Below are 20,458 nucleotides of genomic sequence, written 5' to 3' on the forward strand. Positions count from 1 at the left end.
GAGCGCAGATTTTTCTTCTAGCAAGAGATCAACATCAAACCCGGGTCCCGCGACATCCTGATAATCCACTGCCCTGCGAACCAGCAAAAACAAACCACAAAACGTCTCTTAGCAAAAATTCTGGCCTTATCAGAAAGGGCCGCATCACATCTCATCAGAAACACCCCGCTTCGGGGCTGATGCGAACAGTCGCAGAAACTCGGCCCTGAAAACACACATCACTCACCCTCGCTGGCAGACTGCGCAGAACAGAAAGGCTGGCTTGCTGAGCAAAAGCATCCAGAGCATTTACACTGGTTTTAATTAATCCGAGCAGCTGAGTTTTTCCGTCTTTCTTTTTCCTCTCAAGATTCTGAAAGCTTCACAGCAAGCAGGGAATGTGAAGGTAATTTATCACTGTTCCATTCTCAGTCTTCTGGGTATTTAACAGTAAGCATCCCAGACGCACGGCTCAGGGCGAACACGTTTCTTTAAGCAGCTGGGCTTCTCTATTTCTCCTTACACAACTGCCCCCCTCACGGCCAGCCCCTCGGGGTCACGGCTGTGCCCACACAGCAACCGGACAAAGTTAGTTTCATCTCAGAGCCACCAGATTTTCTCAGAAAGGGTTCCAAAAATCCTTTTTTTCTTTTCTTAACCACTTGCATAATCTTTGCTATATCCACGTACTACCAGTAAATATTATTTACTTAATATTTCTATTTAAATTCACTCACACAGTACTTTAATTTTTTTTTCTTTTAAAAGGAAACTTTATACCACTACCACAAATGGAAAATCTGTGTCACCTCCATAAATAGAAGGTAGGGTAAAAACACAATAAAAATAAAAGTTACTCAATTCAAGATTCGAGACACTGTGGCCGGCCAAAGGCTCTACCCTGAGGCCCACCCTTTCTCTGCCCCTGAATGCTCCCTTTTTACGGAGATAGTATGTATATATGAAGATTTTGAATATGTAGAGTTTGAGGAGTGTTGCCAAATGTTATAGACTCTTGTAACCACAACCACAATAAAGCTGTAGGACATTTCCACAACCCCAGGAGGCCTACCTTTTTTAAGGCTGGAGGGGGGCAGGGAGGAAACGGCAAGTGCTAGAAAGATACGGGAGCACCTAACAGACTCTACCTGGGACTAGTTCAAAGCCACGTAGCGCTGCAAGAAAAAATGGCACTCATTACATGTGATGCCCTCACCAGTGGAGCACATAAAACCCCTTCACCTGCCATGGGTCACCTAGCCCACCCTGAGGCATCCATACTCAGAGAGAGGAAGAAGGCGGAAGCCGTGATGGGGGTTCAGAGGCTGCTGCCCAAGGTCCTCTGTGCCTCTATGCCTTTGTACCTGCTGTTCCCCTTGCCTGGAACTCCCTTCCAGACCCCCTATCCTCCCTTCTCCTAGCAAGCCATTATTTGCCCATCAAGATTACACCTGGGCCACCTCCTCCTGAAGGCCCTCCCTGATTCCCTAGTCTGGATCGGAAAGCTCTTCTTCTGGGTTCCCAGAAAACCTGCAGAATCGTGTAAAGAAGTTTATCAATTGTCTCCCTACGGGGCTGTGAGCTTGTTGAAGGCAGTTAGGGATCGTCGGTCCGTAATAATCAACAGGGAAAGCAGCTAACGTTTATTGAGAACTTCCCTGCCAGGCACCGTGGCAGGCACACTCCACCTAGTTATTCTATCCTCACAACCCGCTATGAGGTGGGCACTGGGTATTCCCCTTTTACAGACGAGGAAACGGAGACACAGGAGCGGACTTGCCGGAGGGCCCACGCTCGAACCCAGGCAGACTGGAGAGCACCATCAATCACCAGGCCATTCAGGGCTAGAGGATTCTTCTGTTGGGGGGAGGGGGGGCGCTGGGGGGTGTTTAGTAGCACGCCTGGCCTCTAACCACTAGATGCCGGTGACATCCCTACCGTGCTCCCAGCTGTGACTACCACAAACATCTCCAGGTACGTGGCCAAGTTCGTCCCGCAGTCAGAACACCCGCTCCCCGCCCCCCAGCTGAGAACCACGGCCGCATACAGTGCTGGTGTCCCGTGCGTGCCCCGCTCACACCAGAGGCCCAAGAGAGCAATGCAAGCAGTAATCCGGGAGTCAGGCCCTCCAACCCAAAATGCTTCAGAAACGAGACATCTGCCCACCGTCAGCCCCAGCAAGTAAATCACACTGCAAGTCCTAATTGTCAGCGCCCTCCCTCTTGGCTTCCCGGGGGCTCACCCCAGCATCCAGGCTCCGTGAAGGCTGGGGGAGGTCTCCGGCCACCATCGGAGGCTGCAGGAGGAGGGTGCTGGGGACGCCACTCCGGCCCCACCTCAGCAAGGCATCTGCGCGGAGATCCGGGCCTCGCTCGGCACAGGGTCGGGGGACCCCCGCTCCACTGCCCCGCCCCTGGGCCCTGTGACCAGGGGGACCCCCGAGTCCTCATGGGTCACACGGTGAAGCCAGTGACAGTACCAAGCTGATAGTTCACCTCATCCACATGAAGCCCAAAGCACACACAGTAAGCACTCAATAAAGTGGGTCTGAGTGGATCATTATTATTATGGAAAGAATGACTTTTTAAATGAGAATCCCGCCCTTTCTCTGCGCTCGCTGCTTTCTTTTACAACTTGCCACTGTGACACACACTAGCCCCCAATGCCTTCAAAAGCATTTAAGAAAGAAAAGAAAAGAAGAGAAAAGAAAAGAAAAGAAAAAAAGAAAAGGGCAGCCTGGCTCACGAGTTCAAGCCCACATTGGGTGTAGGGCCTACTTAAAAGAAAGTAACGGGGGGGGGGGGGGGGGTGCCTGGGTGGCTCAGTTGGTTAAGCGGCTGACTTCGGCTCAGGTCATAATCTCGTGGTCCGTGAATTCGAGCCCCGCGTCGGGCTCTGTGCTGACAGCTGGGAGCCTGGAGCCTGCTTCAGATTCTAGGTCCCCCTCTCTCTCTCCGCCCCTCCCTCCCCTCATAAATAAACATTAAAAAAAAAAAGAAAGTTAAGAATGTTTTATGAAAATAAATGGATTAGTCAGTACAGTAAAACCTTGGATTGTGAGTAACTTGTTCTGCCAGTGTTCTGCAAGATAAGCAACCATTTTTAACAAATCGTAACCTGATAAACAAGCAGTATCTTGCAATACGAGTCGTACGTGACACCCAACGTCACATAATCCCACATGAGCCAGTGGGCCTCGAAATTCGCTTTGATACACAAGTGCTTTGGGTTACAAGCATGTTTCCGGGCCAAATTATGCTCGCAAACCAAGGTTTTACTGTACTTGGGAGTCTTCTTTTCTGCTGACCTTCAGAAAATATGTGGAGGGGGTCCAGGAGGCTTCCAACACCCCCTCTTGTTTTATGCTTTTACTCTTCCCCCGGGCCATCTGGGAGCCGATCAACCAAACCTCACAGAAGCGTTGGTGACCCAGGGAGCTGCCGGCAGTAACGAAAACGATGTCTAACCTGTCAGCTAACGTGTCTATACCACTTACTCTACACCAAGAACCGCTGTGTGTGCGTTAAACGTTGGTCTCCCAAGAACCCTGTGAAGCAACTTTACCGATGGGGAAGTGAGGCTCAGAGAGGGGGACTCACGTTCCCAAGGTCACACAGCTTCTAAGCGGCAGTCTGGCTCCTCTCCTTCATAACCATTACTCTAGCCTGCTACTGATGAAAGGGGCTATTTCTTGGACGGTGATACCTTAGCCCCAACACGGGGGTTATGGGGTATCCAACTGGGGAGATGAGGTACCCCAAGAATTGGAGCTGCTCTGGGGCACCTGGGTGGCTCGGTCGGTTAAGTGTCCGACTCTTGGTCTCAGCTTAGGTCACGATCTCACAGTTCATGAGTTCGAGCCCCACGTCGCACTGAGAGTGTGGCGCCTGCTTGGGATTCTCTCTCTCCCTCTCTCTGCCCCACCCCTACTCACTCTGTCTCTCTAAATAGTTTTTTTTTTTTTAATTTCCTTTTAAAAGAATTGGAGATGCTCTAAGGGGTCCCATCAGGAGGCAACTGACAACCAAGGACATGAATTCCTTTCTTCTGAAATATCCACAATCCCTCCATTTGCCCCAGGATTGAGTCAACGATTTATTTTAAAATCACCGTCAGGCCACACTGTGGTCTCTGCCAGGGCCTCTCCTCCTCCAGCCTCTTTCGGGCCTGTTGCTCACCCTCGGGGACACACGGCCAAGTCTGAGGCAGCTGTTCAGTGCCAACCCACCAGCCAACAGATCGCTTTTGAAAAAAAAAAAAAAAAGGAACAGCAAGAGAACATCTTCTCCGCCTAGAACTACGGGCGGGTGGAATTTTCAGGAAGCAGAATAGAATGATCAAAATAGAAACCCCGCTAGGGAACCTACACAGGGTCTGTCCTTCGGGGGAGGGGAGGCCCGGGGGGAGGGGGACGAGGAGAACCAGCGCTCTCAGGCCTGAAGGACCTGGGGGCAAGGAGTCAGGTCACGGCCCAGAAAGCCAGACGCCCCTCGGCCTGGCAACCGGGCCCCGGGGCTGCGGGCCATCCCTGTCTGAGGCGGCAGGCCCACCACTTGATGAGCTCACACCCCAAGGTGTTGCGAGTCGCAGGCCCTGGGTTTGAGTCACACAGTCTGTTGCCATGGCAGCACTCGGGATGCCACAACCTGGCACCACATAGTACAGGCGGAGGAAAGGGGAAAGGTGGAGGGAATGAGCCCTACCTCCCGCCACCCCACGACTCTCCTAACCTCCGAGGGCGGGGGTGGGGGGGGGTGCTGTGAGCAATCACCCAAAGGAGCAGGAAGGGGAAGCTTTGTCGTCTGGCGGCCCGCAGCGCCTGTAGCAAAGACCTTTGAAAAGCTAGAGGCTGCCTTCAAGTAAGAAGTTCAGTGGCTAGCAAACTTTCCCAAAAGCCCCCCAGGCCCCTACCACGCCCACCAGACGCACACGCGCACAGGGGTTGGATGCCCCATCAATGAATCGTGTGTATTCTAATGCCAGAGAACCAGGTTGTCGCATTCGTCACTCGAGAAATGACACACACAGACGCAGGGCACGAAAGGCGAGAAATTCCATCCAGATAAGTCAGGTCCAGAAACGCCAGCAAGGGAAGAAAGGCAGTTTACCGTCCTGTCTGGTCAACGTGGAACCACCGGAAAAAGCCACCTTGAACGCTATGCTCTTTGCTGACCTTGTCCCCAGCTAAGACAGCTGTCTGCCTTCACCAGACGGGACAGAAGAGAGGGCTCCGTCCTGCTTCCCAGGCAGGCTGCCAGGAGGCCAGGCGCCCAGGACACAAGACCCAGGACGACTTGCAAGCCTTACAGACTGGCTGTGGGCATGTCTGTTTGCAAACCCCCATGCACCCACAGGCGGACACCTACTCCTTTTGGAGAGGGGTAGAGAGGTGTAAGGAATCTGCAACCCGCATGCATAAGGTCAGCTTTTGGACGGAGGCAGCAGAGCCCGGACATCGAGCCGACGTGAGTCATCTCCATTCTCAACTTGGGGTGCAAAGAACCACCTCCTGCTAGTTTAGTCATCCCATGGGCCCCTGCCACTTTCGAGAAGTTCAGAGACCTTCCTATTTTTATTCATTGGATAGCTGATCTTCACTGGGCCGCAAGCTTTCACGTGTACTACCTCCTTCTCCGCAGCTTACGACCCTCCCCCGCCCCCCAGCCCAGCCAGGAGGCAGGTGTTATCAAGTCCTCTGCGTTACAGAGAAACTGAGGCTTCAGGATGCAGGGATTCACCCAAAGTCACAAGATCATCAGGGGCAGAGCTGGACTTCAAACTGAGACATCATGCAGGTGCAGTAAAACGCACAAGCATGAAACGTACATCTCATGCCTTTTTTACATACGTGTCTGTAGCTGGTTATGCCCACCACTCAAGATCTAGAACATTTCCATTCTGCCCGGGGGTCCCCTGTGGCCCTACCCAGCCAGCAACCCTAACCCAGGCGGAAGGACTCACCCAGCCTGACTTCTCTCAGAGACTAGGTGCTAATACGCAGCCACGGTTTCTTTTTTAACCCCTTGCAGCATTCCCCCATATGACGACACCGTAATTTATTTATCCAGTCAGCCGACTGTACTGCCTCCATTTTTAAAGAAGACCACCATTTGTGGGGCGCCTGGGTGGCTCAGTCGGTTGAGCGTCCGACTTTGGCTCAGCTCATGATCTCACAGTCGGTGAGTTCGAGCCCCACATCGGGCTCTGTGTGCTGACAGCTGGGAGCCTGGAGCTGCTTCGGATTCCGTGTCTCCTTCTCTCTCTGCCCCTCCCCCACTTGTGCTCTGTCTCTCTCTCTCTCTCTGCCTCTCAAAAATAAATAAACGTTAAAAAAAATTTAAAGAAATAAAAACAATACAGAAGACCACCATTTGACATCGAACTTGACTTCGATGAGGTCCATTTCTAACAGGAGAGTCCGTCCCTCCACACTTGTCATGTGGTGCGTGACCGAGAGCAAGGCTCCGACAGCTTCCTCACCAAAACGAGAAGGAAAGATCCGGTCAGAACCAGAAATAGACTTCAGATAATCCTGCCTCAGAAACAAGGCTCGCTGGGGCTAACCCACCTCTCCGTCAAAGGCCTGCACGGGGAGGGGGGGGGGTGCTGGGGGGGGGGGTCACACATTCTAACCAGCCCAGCAAAGACCCCTCACCTTCATGCCAGCCCCTCAGAGCCACACCCCTATTTGAGTCCCAAGCCCCTGGCACTGCCTGAAAAGCCGATGGCCACCTTTCCTCGAGCTAACCTGAAATCCAGGTGGAAACTTCCCCTGGAGAACAGCGGGGGCCCCTGAACTGGGCCAGGGGCAGAGATTTAAAATGAAAAGCTGATGGACTGACAGGTTCTTTACGTACACTTTCCCCCCAGTTTTCATGTTGGTGCCACGCTCCCGGAGCAGGCACACTTGATCAGTGGCCCTGCCAACCCCAGCCATTCGGGACATTCCTCCTTCCTCCGTGGCAACGGAGGGGTGGTCCCCCACTGCGGGCCTCAGACCTGCAGCCCACCTTCCTCCCATCACACAGGTAAACAGCCCCTTTCTGTAGTCTTTACAGACACGGTTACAGGCGCTGCAGACCAAGTTCTTCATTCCACGTCCCCCCTTTTGCAGGCATGCCCAAGCAGGTTTGTTTTGATAAGGACCCTTATAAATCCTGAGCTTTGCAGGCGACTTTCTTCCCTTCAGAAAGCTCCCCCAGCCACGGCTCAATTAAAATTCACATGGGAAGGGCTGGCTGTTAGAAATGCATTTAAGGGGCGCCTGGGTGGCGCAGTCGGTTAAGCGTCCGACTTCAGCCAGGTCACGATCTCGCCGTCCGTGAGTTCGAGCCCCGCGTCGGGCTCTGGGCGGATGGCTCAGAGCCTGGAGCCTGTTTCCGATTCTGTGTCTCCCTCTCTCTGCCCTTCCCCCGTTCATGCTCTGTCTCTCTCTGTCCCAAAAATAATAAACGTTGAAAAAAAATTAAAAAAAAAAAAAAAAAAAAAAAAAAAAAAAAAAAAAAAAGAAATGCATTTAAACTCAAACAGGCCCAGGGGAGAAAACAGGTTCTCTCCCCAAACCTTCGAGGAGGAGGCAGGGAGAGTCCCAAATGCCAACTCGGAGAAAAAGCCATCTCTTGGTTCTGTTCACAGCTTAGTCTGCCCTGGAAAGCTATATCCCCTCCCCGACATGGGGCAGGGCGGGGGCGGGGGGGAGATGTTGGGGGAAGGCACGTAAAGTCCAAGGCAGGGGGCTTTCCATCTGAATGCCGGTTTATAAGAAATGCAAAGGACAGAGGAACCTGTTAAGAGAGTCCGGCATGTGGAGAACCGACCCTGCTTCTTCAACAAATAGCAAGAAAACAGACTGATGGGGACTTTCCTAGAATAAAAGAGACGCCACGGTCCCCTCAACCAGATACAACGCAGAGATCTCGTTTGGATCTTGGTTCAAACGAGTTCACAGCAAAAAGATACTTGTGACACAAGCAGGAAATCTGAAACTAGATATCTGAAATTAAGCCATTATTGTGCTGTTTTAGGTCTGATAATGTCGTCTGACTTGTCCCTGAGTCCTTGTCTTTGAGAGCTACTGACTACTCTAGTTATTAACAAAATATTAAACCATCTGGAATTTGGTTTCAAGTAGTGGGGGGCCCGCAGTGTAGAGAATATGTCCAGGGTGGAGAGGGGTGAGAGAAGGGTAGCCTGATGCTGGTAATTACTGAAGCTGGGTGATGGGAACGTGAGAGTCAATTATCATTATCTCTGTTTCCCTCTTGCGGGAAAAGTTCATCACTCAAGTGCAGGACAAAATCTTCTTGTTTTGGGGGAACCCATGGGGGGCTCTGCTCCAGGTAGAGAAGCAGACAGCCCCAGACCCTTCCCAGGAAGAGCCCCTGGGTCACCTCTTGCCTCCTTCCCTGAGCTCAGTTTGAACAATCAGCAAAAAAAAAAAAAAAAAAAAAAAACCCTCACGCCAGCCTGGGGAAGCTAAGTTTGGCTGGAGCTCTGCGAAGGCTGCTGCGGCTATTTCCTGTGCTGGGGAGGAGAGCAGGAGGAAGTCCCTTCACGGGGGGAAGCCACAAGAATCCATCACACTGCACACTCCAGGGCTGGTCCTTCCTGGCCCTGGCTCAAGGGTCCCAGGGGGCCAGGGCAGGGCACCTGGGGAAACCCTGCCTCCCCAAGGGAGGCAGCCACAGGACAAATCCAAGCCCTGGAGTCTGGACACTTGAGAAAGTTTTCGCAGACGGCCAAGTTCTAGAGCTGAGACAGGAGCCAGACGAGAGTCTTTCGAGTCAGAATGGAAGGTGCCTTAAGTAAGACACCTTGCTATAACGCCCACTCAAGCCCGACAGCCAGGGGCTCCTCGCCAAGGACCGGACTCTTCATCCCTTCCCTTAAGGCTCAGAATTCACCCAAGGTGAAGGTTGTCCCTTCCAAGGAGCCAAGGCCCTCGAGAAGTCAGGAGAGCTGGACGCTCCCTCAAAGCCCATCACCGCTGCCAGCACCAGCCCATCTGCGCACAGCCCGCCTCCTGGCAGCCGCACATCTGGTCCAGCAGGTGAGCTTTGCCACCACCATCCCCCCCCCCCGCCCCCGCACAGGTGAGAAAACACAAACCCCGAGAAGCAGAATCGCACGCCCGTAGGTGGACCATCATCAAGGAAGTATTCAACTTCTCATCCATTCATTTGGAAATTACTGATTGGGCACTTACTAACGCCAGGTACTTTTACTGGCCAAGGTCACGCAGGCAGGAGGCCACAACGTCAGAATTTCAAGTCAGGGTTTTCTGATTTCAGATCTGGCGGTCTGACTCGCTGCGCCTTCGGAGCTGGAGGAACAGGCACCCCGGGAGGCATGCACAATAATCCAGCGGGATGCAGAAAGCAATTGAACAACAGCACAAGGCCCATTTAATTCCTGTCCTTTACCATTTTTATTTTTGCCGCACAGGTATAGTCCCCTTGGGACAGCAGCCAAGTTGACCACGCTATAAATACCAAATATAAGGACTGAACGCACCCCGTGCCCCTCAGAGCCGGAGTCCGTGACATTCTGGCTGAGTTGTAGTGCTGACAGCAGGGACTCGGGACCCCAACTGCTTGGGTTCAAGGCCTGCCCTGCCATTTACCGCTGCATGACTCAGTAAAGACAACGGAACCACCCCCCCCCCCAAAAGAGTCTGACTTCACTGGTCCCAAGTGCAGCCAGGATTGAGAACCACGGGCCACAATGCTGCCTTTTTCAAATATATTCAACCTCATCCCCTTACAGGATTAGAAGGCCTTGGGAACCAACCCAAATAACACTGCTCCAAGGTTTGAAGAGCCTCCCTCCCGGTCACCTCAAGAACAGAGGGCCTTTAATTTGGAAGCGTGGATGACAGGTGTTCAATAGTGAAGAATGATGAGGGCAACTTTCTCCCCATTTCCCTCGCCTCCCTGACAAGGCCACCGCTCAGTCCTCGCCTTCATTCCACCTTTCCAGCTGCACCTGGAGACGCTATTTGTACAAAGCAGGCTTAATAAGGCCTGTCCTTAATTCGACGCAGACGGCAATGTCTCTGAATGTCACATGTGTTTAGCGAGACTGCTTGCTTAGGGTAGAACTCTATTTTTAGGAAGCACCAAAAACACCTCATGATACCATATCCCAGCACCTCATTTGTCCCTATTTGTTTACCAGGCCCTGTCCCACATCGGCCCCGGGGCCAGGCAAGGGCAGGACCACATCTGATGGTCTCTACACCCCCACGGGGCCTGGCACAAAACCAGCATTTAGGGAGTATTTGCTGAAAGAATCAGGTTTTAATTGTCCCCTGTGAATGGGGTAAGAGCAGGTGACACGAGGGAAGGGACTACAGTAGGGTCTGGGACTCTACCTGAAAATGGTCTAAAGGGCACGTGGAGGGCAGAAGGGGGCGTGCAGGGGTTATGCTCATGTGCGGCATGCACACATAGGATACCTGTGCACACGCACTCCTACAGCGGGTACATGTAGGATGGGTGGCTTTTGTCCGCTTTTCCAAGGGCTGTGACCCAGCAAGTTTAAGGACCACCGGAACAGACTCTACAAGCAATGGCCAGGAGTCTATTTGCCTTTCTGAAGGGTCAAGGTTGGTGCCATTTGCATTCGCTTCCGAGGAAGTGAAGCAGGGACACATGAGACCCACTGAGGCCTCCCAGAAGTGATCACTCCCAAGGAGTCAGTCCCTGATGGTCCGGAGGAGATGTGGCACCCTGGAGGAGACGGGGACTCCCAGTGGCCATCCAGCCCTCCCAGGGTTTTACACATTGGGAGAATAATTCGTTTCGCTGAATTCACAAGCACACACTAAGGAATGAAGCTTCTCATCTGTCCACTGACAATGCGTACAGGTCTCTCCCCTCCACGATGAGGTTAGTAGCAGAGGTCAGGGCTCCCACAGCGTGGTCCCCATTCCTTCTGTTACTTTTTTCAACCGAGGGAGACAGTGAAATATAGGAAGAGTCTACTTTGCCTGCCTCTAAAGCAGATTTGAAAACCTAGATAAATGAAGTGGATGATTTCTTAGAAAGATACGGGGTGCCAAAATGGACTCCAGCAGACAAAGTGCAGGCCGACTAATTCCCACACACACGATAGAGAAAGCAATCCTAGCCCAACCCTGTAAAAAGGCACCAGGCCCGGATGGCTTCATGGGGGAATTCTATCCCAACTTTAGAAATGCGACAGTCCCAACAACACATCCATTGTTCCTGAGCATAGAAAAGTAAAGAAATCCAAACCACACACCAAAAAGGACATTACAGACAAGTACCGCTCATGAATACCACTGACAGGAATCTTAGATTTTATCAGACACCAGCCCCACCACTAGAAGAAAACAATACACAGTGACCAAGTAGGGTTTAAGGCAGTAATGTTCCAATATTAGGAAGTCTCATGTAAGTGAGCATAAGAGATCTAAGAAGAATAAAACCATATTCTTCCACAGACCCTAAGACGTCTATGACATAATTCAACTCTCATTCCTCTTCAAAACTCTCAAGAAAACAGGAATGGGTGGATACTTCCTTAACATATTAAAATACAGACACTTCGATCCCGAAGGTGACACGCGAGGTATTCCTGATAGGGTCAGCACAATAGGTGCTCAATAGTTAGCTGGAGGAGTAAACGAATAACGGCTCACATTAACTGAGCACCTCCATTAACAAAGCCAAGGGTTTAATAAAATGCTCACAACAAATCACACTCTGTATTGATTTAAATAGGTCAAGCCATTCAAGGCAAATAATCCTGTGACAGTAGTAGTATTTCAGCTTTCGACAGATAAGCAAACCAAGGTCCGGAGAGGTTAAATGACTCGCCCAGGGTCACTCGGGTGGCAAATGTTTTCAACTCCAGTCTCGCCAAAGGGCCAGGCCCTTTACAAACGGCTCTACGTACCTCTCATCAGATAAAGGAATAGTGAACCCTCACACAGTGGTTCCGAATGCTGGCTCTGAAGCAAGACGGCCAGGTTCAGGGTTCAACTCTGCCATTTACCGGCTCTGCTCTCTTGGGAAGATTCCTCCACCGTTCTGTGCCTCAGTGCCTCCTCTGTAAAATGAGGGTGACCACAGGGCCCACTGGCTAGGGTTGGCGCGTTATTACAGGAGCTAAAAGGCATCTGCTACAATGTTACAGTTCCATAAAACAAGCATCCGAATTTCCCAAAATCCGTAAGTCCCGTCATCCAGTTCTGACAACGTCGGTCCCATTAGCGGGCTCCTTCCTCCCTGGACTCTTGCCAAGCTCATTCACGCACAGAGTTAAGGGTAGCCCTCACATGCATCGCCAATATATTGTCGCCTGGGACAAAGCCCAGTAGCAAGCTAAAGGCTAGTGGCAGCCCTTGGAGAGAGCCACCGTTCAGAAGCAGAGAGGTGACCCCATGAACATCCGGGTAAGCCAGAGCCGGACCCACATCTGGAAGAGCTCGCTTAGCCTCTCAAGGCTCACACCCGCTCTGTTCTTCGGCCATGATGCTTCTGTGCTCCCAGCAAGGAATCATTATTTACAGATTCCAGAGCAAACTCCCCACTCCGTAAGGGGGGCGGGGTGGCGCACATAGGAAATTCTTTCCCAAGAGCCAAGTTTAGAAAGGAGTAACTTTACGACAGAGAAACCTGACAAGCACTACTGTGGCCAAGTTGATCAAGGTCGATTATCAACACTGATCAATCAAGCCGATACTAAGTACCCTTGAGATGATGCGATGGAAACAGTCACTTCACCTGCGTGGTCCTCCTCTCTAAAACCCATAGCCCCAAGTCCTTCCAGGAGAGAAACATCAGAAAGACCCTAAGTCGGGCACAATTCTACGGTATATCTAACCGGTGCTCCTCAAAACTCAAGTTCCCAAAAAGATTAAAAAAAATAACAAAGACCCCTTGAATCTGAATAAAGTATGGACTTTAGTTCATCATGACGCATCAATAGCGGATCATGAATGATAACAAATATACCCAAAGTGATATAAGATGTTAATAAAACGGGGCCCCGGGTGCTCAGTGTATGGGAATTCCCTGTACTGTCTTGACAACTTTTCTGTGAATCCAAAACTGTTACCAAAAAAATAAAGTTTGTTGGTTTTTTTTTAAATGATTCCAGGGCTTCCACTGTGGCCATTTAGACACCCATCTGGCGGCCACCAAGCACCACTTGCCAAAAAAAACTATAAAAAGCACCTCCCATCAGATTTGGCTTGGAAACTATTTCCCCGGAAATCTCCCCCGTGCAAAAAAAAAAAAAAAGTTAGCTGATTGTGAATCTGGGAGGGGTGTATTAGTTCCCTGCAAAACATGACTTTAATCTTACCAAACAAAGACCACGGATGTTAAAGGGACCTTAAAGGGATCATTTGCAGATTCTTAATTGTATCTTTTCAAAGCAAAGGATGGCCTCCAGATTGCAACTCGAGAAGACTGGTCTCTTTTGCTTGCTAATTATTTCCATCTCCAGCCAAAATTCAGAACGATCACCAACTACCACCTTCACTTGGTATCCAAGTCAAAGCAAAAGCCCCTCACCTAAGGTGGTCAGTGAAGACAGCGAAGGAAGGAAAGTGAAAAGTTCTCATTCGCCTGCCTAGCACAGCATCTCTGGGAAACGCCAAGCCCCCAAATGTCTGTGAGAAGTCCTCCTACACAACCCCTTCCTGCCCTCCGGATGCGGCCAAGCCCCTGTGCATCTGGAAGTTACCAACAGGCCTGCCCCGGAGGCTTTGACAAGCCCTGGGCTGGGCTGTCAAAATCAGGAAGCCCAGTTGGGTGGGTTTTTTTTGTTGTTTTTTTCCAAGACAACCTGTTAACCAGAAAAATACAGCGAGGTTCCGCATGCGACCTCCTTTTCCTTCTGACGAATGCTCCTGGTAAGCAAGAGCGCCGGCCCAGCCTGGGGAAGTCCCCAGCCACAGAGGGCCCTTCAGCACATACACTGACAGCTAGTTTAGGCAGGAATAGGCTTCTGCCTGAATCCAATCCGCAGGCCAGCCTTTCCCCGAACCCCACATCCATTAGGACAGCGGGGCAAGGGATCACTGTTTAACAAAGCTCAAACTGATCCCTTTAGGGGGACTCGCAAAAGCTGGCGGCCGAAACCAGGGAGGAAACGGGAAGGCTTCCTAACAGTGAAGCCGCGCCAACCTCCAGCATCTGAACCTCCTGCGTCTGAAGGCACAGACAACCTCTTCATTAGTTTCAGCACAAAGTTCCCAACAAACTCGGCTCCCAGGCGCTGTTCACAGAGGAGAATCCGTTGCCACCTCTCTGTGCCCCAGTTCCCTCCCTGCTAACTCCATTCTCTGGCTTCCCCACCGCCTCTGTCCAGAGGCAAATCACTTCCTTTCCCCTCCGACGACCCTGCAGCTGGGGGCCAGCTGAGCCCCTTGCCACCTTTTGCTCGGCTACGGCGACCCCCAGGGAGGAGAGCCGAGTAACTGCAGACTGACGCCCTACTGGGCAAGAGTGAGCCTACCGCCCCCTAAGGGTGGGTGGCAGCAGTCCCAGATGCCTCGTGCCCTCCCTCTCACCTGGGGAGACGCACCCCTCCCTCCCCACCCCCCACCCCCCCACCCCCGCCCCGGGAAGTGTGACATCGGGAGCACAGAGGGGTCCTGTGTCCACTCCGCAGGCCCGAGCCCCCGCCCGGGCTCAGGGGGCCAGGCCGGGGGAGCCTCCACCGACCTTCGATAGGATTCAAATAGTCATAGTCGAAGAGGATGGAGAAGTCGAACTCGTCTTGGGGGCTGCCCCCGGGCTCGTGGCCTGGGGCGTCCCCGCCGTCGGGGTCGGGCTGCGGCTCCGGGGCGTCCATGGCGCGCAAAGCGGCGGGAGGGTGGCGGGGCCGGGGCGAGCGCGGCCTCGGCCTGCTCCTGGGCACCCTCGCCCGGGGGTGCGAAGGGGGCAGGAAGCGAGCCCGAGAGGCGGCGGCAGCGGCGGGGTCGCTGTCCTCGCGGGGACGCACGCGGGCCCGGGGATGGCGCGCTGGCGCAGCGGCTGCTGGACGCGCCCGGGGAGCTGAGCGGCGGCGGAGGCGGCTGCGGCGCGAGCTTCCTGCTCCGGGAGGCACCTGTTGCGGCCCGCGGCGGGGGAGGCGGGGACAGGGCGGCCGGGCCGGCGGGGGCGGGGCCGCCACCGGGGACTCGGGGGAGGGCGCGAGGGGGGGAGGGGCTGGCCGGCCGGCGCCCGGGAGGAAGGAGACCGCCCCCCCCCTTCCCCCGGCTGCGGCCGCACCGCCCGGGCACCGCGCTTAGCCACCGGCCGGGCGGAGCTGGGGGCCTCCTCCTTCCCCCCTCCCCGCGGGCGAGGCTGCGCGCTCTGCGGGACCCAGGACCCAACGCCAAAGCCTCTGCCACCTGTAGTGTTGCCCAGCTGCTCCCAATCTTTTCCCTCCTTTCTCCTCTAAGCGGGGGAGGGGGGAACCAATCCCTTCTATGGCAGACTGAGTCTCCAGGTGCCTCTGGGTGCCCACAGCTGTGGCATGATATTGACCTACAGTCACTTGTGTACCCCTGACCGCAGGTTCCCAGGACCTGAGAAAGAACGCGAGGTACTCTGAGAGCACAAGCCTCACTCTTAGATCTATACCTCGTTGGCCACCCACCGTGTGCCTGGTGCCAGGGACCCAGCGTGACCCAGACACTAACGACCTGGGACGTTCAAGGTGGGGGTAGGGGCGGGCATGAAGGCGATAAACGAAAGGACAAAGATCATCTTGAACAGTGTCCGGAGGGAATCGCCAGGGCTCTGGGGTAAGGGCTGGCTGTTGGAGAGGCCTTATTCTCTTGGGTGGTCGCGTAGGGCCTCTCTGGGAGGGGACATTTGGATGAACCTAACTGATCTGGGGAAAGAGTGTTCGGGCAGCAGGAACCAAAGGAATGAATCCTAAAGCAAGAAGGGGCTGGCTGTGTTGCCAAGGAAAAGAGGGCAGTGCATTCAGAGAGGTGGGCAGGTAACAAGTCACCTGGACACTTGTTATAAAGACAGATCCCAGGCCTCTCCGTGGAGCTTCCGATTCTGATTCCGTAAGTCTGGAGCAGAGGCTCAGGAGTGTGTGTTTTTCTATGTTTATTTATTTTTGAGAGAGACAGAGCGCAAGCAGGGGAGGGGCAGAGAGAGAGGGAGAGACACAGAATCTGAAGCAGGCTCCAGGCTCCCAACTATCATATCAGCACAGAGCCCAACGCAGGGCTCGAACTCACGAACCATGAGATCATGACCGGAGCTGAAGTCAGATGCTTAACCGACTGAGCCACCCAGACGCCCCAGGAATGTGTATTTTTAAATAAGCACCCAATGTGAATGTCGTGAACAGGTACATTTGGGGAACGCTGCATAGGAATCCAGTCCCACCCCCACCCCACCCCCACCCCCATAAAACAGTTCCAGGGGTCTCAGACCAAGTTAGCTGATGTCAGAAAATAGACTCATGGGAGCAGAAAGGGAGAGTAGAACAGTGGTCTTCGACCCGTACAGCATGTTAGAATTACCCGGAACACTTGTTAAATGTGCCTAGGCTTCACTCCGGGCCCACGGAACCAGAACATCCAAAGTTTTTTGTTTGTTTGTCCGTTTGTTTTTCCCCAATGACCTCAGACGAATCTAAAATGCATGCAGTGTTGAAAATCTCTGCATCAGAAGATTAGATGGGGGAGGTTCAAAGATTCCCAGAGAGCCACAACTTGACCTCACATGGGGAATGACTCAAATCCTTCCCCATGTGCCAGAAAGAACTGAGAATGTGCATCCTTCACATTCTCACCGCTCTGCTCCATGAAGGCATTTGTGCAAAGCTAGCGATTGTCATTCATTCCACAACGATTCACTGAGCACCTGCCAGGTACCTGAGCTGCTACAAGATCTCAGGGATGCAGCCATCAACAGGACGGCATCTCTACCCTCATCATGCGTGTATCCTGGAAGCAAAGAGACACAGCAATGAATAGGGGGTTCCAAATGGCACGGAGACCAGTGGTTCTTAACCCAAGCTGTGCATTAGAATCACCTGGAGAGCTGTTTAAAAATGCAATGGCTGGGCCCCACCGGAGACCAGTTATAATCAGAATGCTAGAACACAGGGCCTGGGCATCAGGATTTTGTAAAAGCTCCCCCCAGATGCTTCCAGCGTGTGGTCAGGGATGAGTAGCACTGGTTTAGACTCTCATTTCAGGGACCCACACTGGGCTCAGGACTTGCCAACTTCCAGGGTTCCAGAAACCAGAGTTTCTGGTTGTCAGAGCAGAAAATGATCCTGTTCATTGGTTCCTAACTGTAAGGACAGCTACACTGGATATATCCCAACACACATCTTAGGGCATCTGATAAATGTAGATGGAGGAGGGGAGAGTGATGACCCAGACTGGGACACTTAGAGCCAAGTATCTAGAAGGAGGTGGGTGCTCTGGGGTCCTTAGGACAGGACCCTGAAGTGTGGTCAGGGATAAACAAAGGAACCAGCCTACCCTTAAATAGAAAAAAAATAAGGGCTGCTGTCACCCTCACGTGTCCTTTCTCATTCCCCATCCTCTAATCAGGTAGACATCTGTTGATTTTTCCTACTTGGAATCGTTCCCTGCTTCTGATAACAGCATCCCAGGGTGTTCCTTTGGGAAACTACTCTTGACACAATTTTGGCAAAACTTGTCCCATCCTCCTCTGGCAAAAAAAGTGGATGAATGACCCAGGCTTGACCAGAGAATTTTATCTCCTCTAGCCTATGAGACCTACTGAGGCAGGGGCATGACTGCTTCATTCATACACAGCTTTATGTCCAGTGGATGTGTGGATGGATAGATGGACAAATGCAAGAGTGGGTGTTTGGATGGATGGATGCATGGATCCATGGATGCATGCATGGATGGATGCATGGATGGGTGGATGGATGCATGGATGGGTAGATGGGTGGATGGATGAGTGGATGGATGCATGGATGGGTGGATGGATGGATGGATGGATGCATGGATGGGTGGATGGATGCATGGATGGATACATGGATCCATGGATGCATGGATGGATGCATGGATGGATGCATGGATGGGTGGATGGATGCATGGATGGATGTGTGGATGGGTGGATGGATGCATGGATGGGTGGATGGGTGGATGGATGAGTGGGTGGATGCATGGATGGATGGATTGATGCATGCATGCATGCGTGGATGCATGGATGGGTGGATGGATGCATGGATGGATGGATTGATGCATGCCTGCATGCATGGATGCATGGATGGGTGGATGGATGGATGCATGGATGGATGCATGGATCCATGGATGGGTGGATGGGTGTATGGGTGGATGGATGGATGCATGGATGGATAGATGCATGGATGGGTGGATAGATGGATGGATGCATGGATGGGTGGATGGATGAGTGGATGGATGCATGGATGCATGCATGCATGAATGAATGCATGCATGCATGCATGCGTGGGTGGGTGGATGGATGCATGGATGGATGCACGGATCCATGGATGGATGGATGGGTGTATGGGTGGATGGATGGATGCATGGATGGATAGATGCATGGATGGGTGGATGGATGGATGGATGGATGCATGGATGGGTGGATGGATGCATGGATGGGTGGATGGATGAGTGGATGGATGCATGGATGCATGCATGCATGAATGAATGAATGCATGCATGCATGCGTGGGTGGGTGGATGGATGCATGGATGGATGCACGGATCCATGGATGGATGGATGGGTGTATGGGTGGATGGATGGATGCATGGATGGATAGATGCATGGATGGGTGGATGGATGGATGGATGCATGGATGGATAGATGCATGGATGGGTGGATGGATGCATGGATGGGTGGATGGATGAGTGGATGGATGCATGCATGCATGCATGCATGCGTGGATGGGTGGATGGATGCACGGATCCATGGATGGATGGATGGATGGATGGGTGGATGGATGGATGCATGGATGGATAGATGCATGGATGGGTGGATGGATGAGTGGATGCATGCATGCATGCATGCATGCGTGGATGGGTGCATGGGTGCATGCATGGGTGGATGCATGGATGGATGCATGGATGGGTGGATGGATGGATGCATGCATGGATGGATGGATGCATGCATGGATGGATGGGTGGATGAATGCATGGATGGATGCATGGATCCATGGATGGGTGGATGGATCAATGGATGGATGCATGGATAGGTGGATGGATGCACGGATAGGTGGATGGATGCACAGATGGGTGGATGGGTTGGGTGCATGGATTGATGGATGCATGGATGGACGGATGGATGCATGGATGCATGGATAGATGCATGGATGGGTGGATGGATGCATGGATGGGTGGATGGATTCATGGATGGATGCATGCATGCATGGGTGGATGGGTGGATGGATGCATGGATGGATGTATGGGTGTATGGGTGGATGGATGGATGCATGGATGGGTGGATGGATTAATCAATGGGTGCATTGATCAATTGATGGAAGAGTAGATATTTGGATGATAGTAGATGGATCAGTCAATGGCTCAATAGAAAAGTGGATGTTTCGGGGCACCTGGGTGGCTTGGTCGGTTAAGCGTCCGACTTCGGCTCAGGTCATGATCTCACGGTCCGTGAGTCCCAGCCCCGCGTCGGGCTCTGTGCTGGCAGCTCGGAGCCCGGAGCCTGTTTCAGATTCCATGTCTCCCTCTCTCTCTGCCCCTCCCCTGTTCATGCTCTGTCTCTCTCTGTCTCAAAAATAAATAAACGTTAAAAAAAATTTTTAAAAAAAGTGGACGTTTGGCTGGAGGGATGGAGGGATGGATGGACAAAGAGAGTTTAACTCTCCCGTGTGAATAAGTTCCTTAGGTTTTTTAAGGCTCCTCCACCCTCAGGGTTACTCTGGCCACCCAGTGGTTAGTGCAAGAGCCTCAATCGTTCCCCGAACAACGTCCTCTCGAGATACCCGGCAAGATGAGATAATGAAGGGAAGAGCACGCGACAAGTGACGAAGTGCTACAAACCCTTCGGCCTTAGGAAGGGCGGCTCAGGACACTCTGAACAAGGCCGTAGCGGCCTCAGTTGTTCCTCTGAACAGAGGATATATTTGAAAAGCTTCTAAGGTTTGGAATCTGCACCCACACGATCCGAATTCTTTCAAGGGAAGAGGTTCAGACCAGACCCCGCCCCCAGTCTCTGCTGGCACAGTGGGAGGTGACAGGTGTTCCTCCTCTAAGGGCCACCTTGAAGGGTGGGGGTTGGGGTTGAGGGGGAAGACACAGTTTCTTTTTTTTTTTTTTTTTTTTTTTTAATTTTTTTTTTCAACGTTTATTTATTTTTGGGACAGAGAGAGACAGAGCATGAACGGGGGAGGGGCAGAGAGAGAGGGAGACACAGAATCGGAAACAGGCTCAGGCTCTGAGCCATCAGCCCAGAGCCCGACGCGGGGCTCGAACTCACGGACCGCGAGATCGTGACCTGGCTGAAGTCGGACGCTTAACCGACTGC

The 20,458-nt window shown here is 52.5% G+C and overlaps 1 protein-coding gene across 5 annotated transcripts in view; it reads right to left on the minus strand.

The window, feature by feature from the left end:
* Window positions 1-20,458, minus strand: part of NFATC2 (nuclear factor of activated T cells 2) — a 162,008-nt gene that overhangs the window by 127,190 nt on the left and 14,360 nt on the right. For 4 of the 5 annotated variants that reach the window (XM_086702496.1, XM_086702493.1, XM_086702495.1 and 1 more), the window contains exon 1: window positions 14,682-15,079. The exons of the other annotated variant lie outside the window; for it this stretch is intronic. In XM_086702496.1, the coding sequence (XP_086558622.1) occupies window positions 14,682-14,811 (130 nt within the window). In that variant the 5' untranslated portion in view covers window positions 14,812-15,079. Of the gene's footprint in view, window positions 1-14,681; window positions 15,080-20,458 lie in introns of those variants that run through there. 5 annotated transcript variants of the gene reach the window in all.

This window comes from Puma concolor, chromosome A3 (assembly GCF_028749965.1).
Source record: "Puma concolor isolate L17-30 chromosome A3, mPumCon1.1.hap2, whole genome shotgun sequence".
Taxonomy (NCBI): domain Eukaryota; kingdom Metazoa; phylum Chordata; class Mammalia; order Carnivora; family Felidae; genus Puma; species Puma concolor.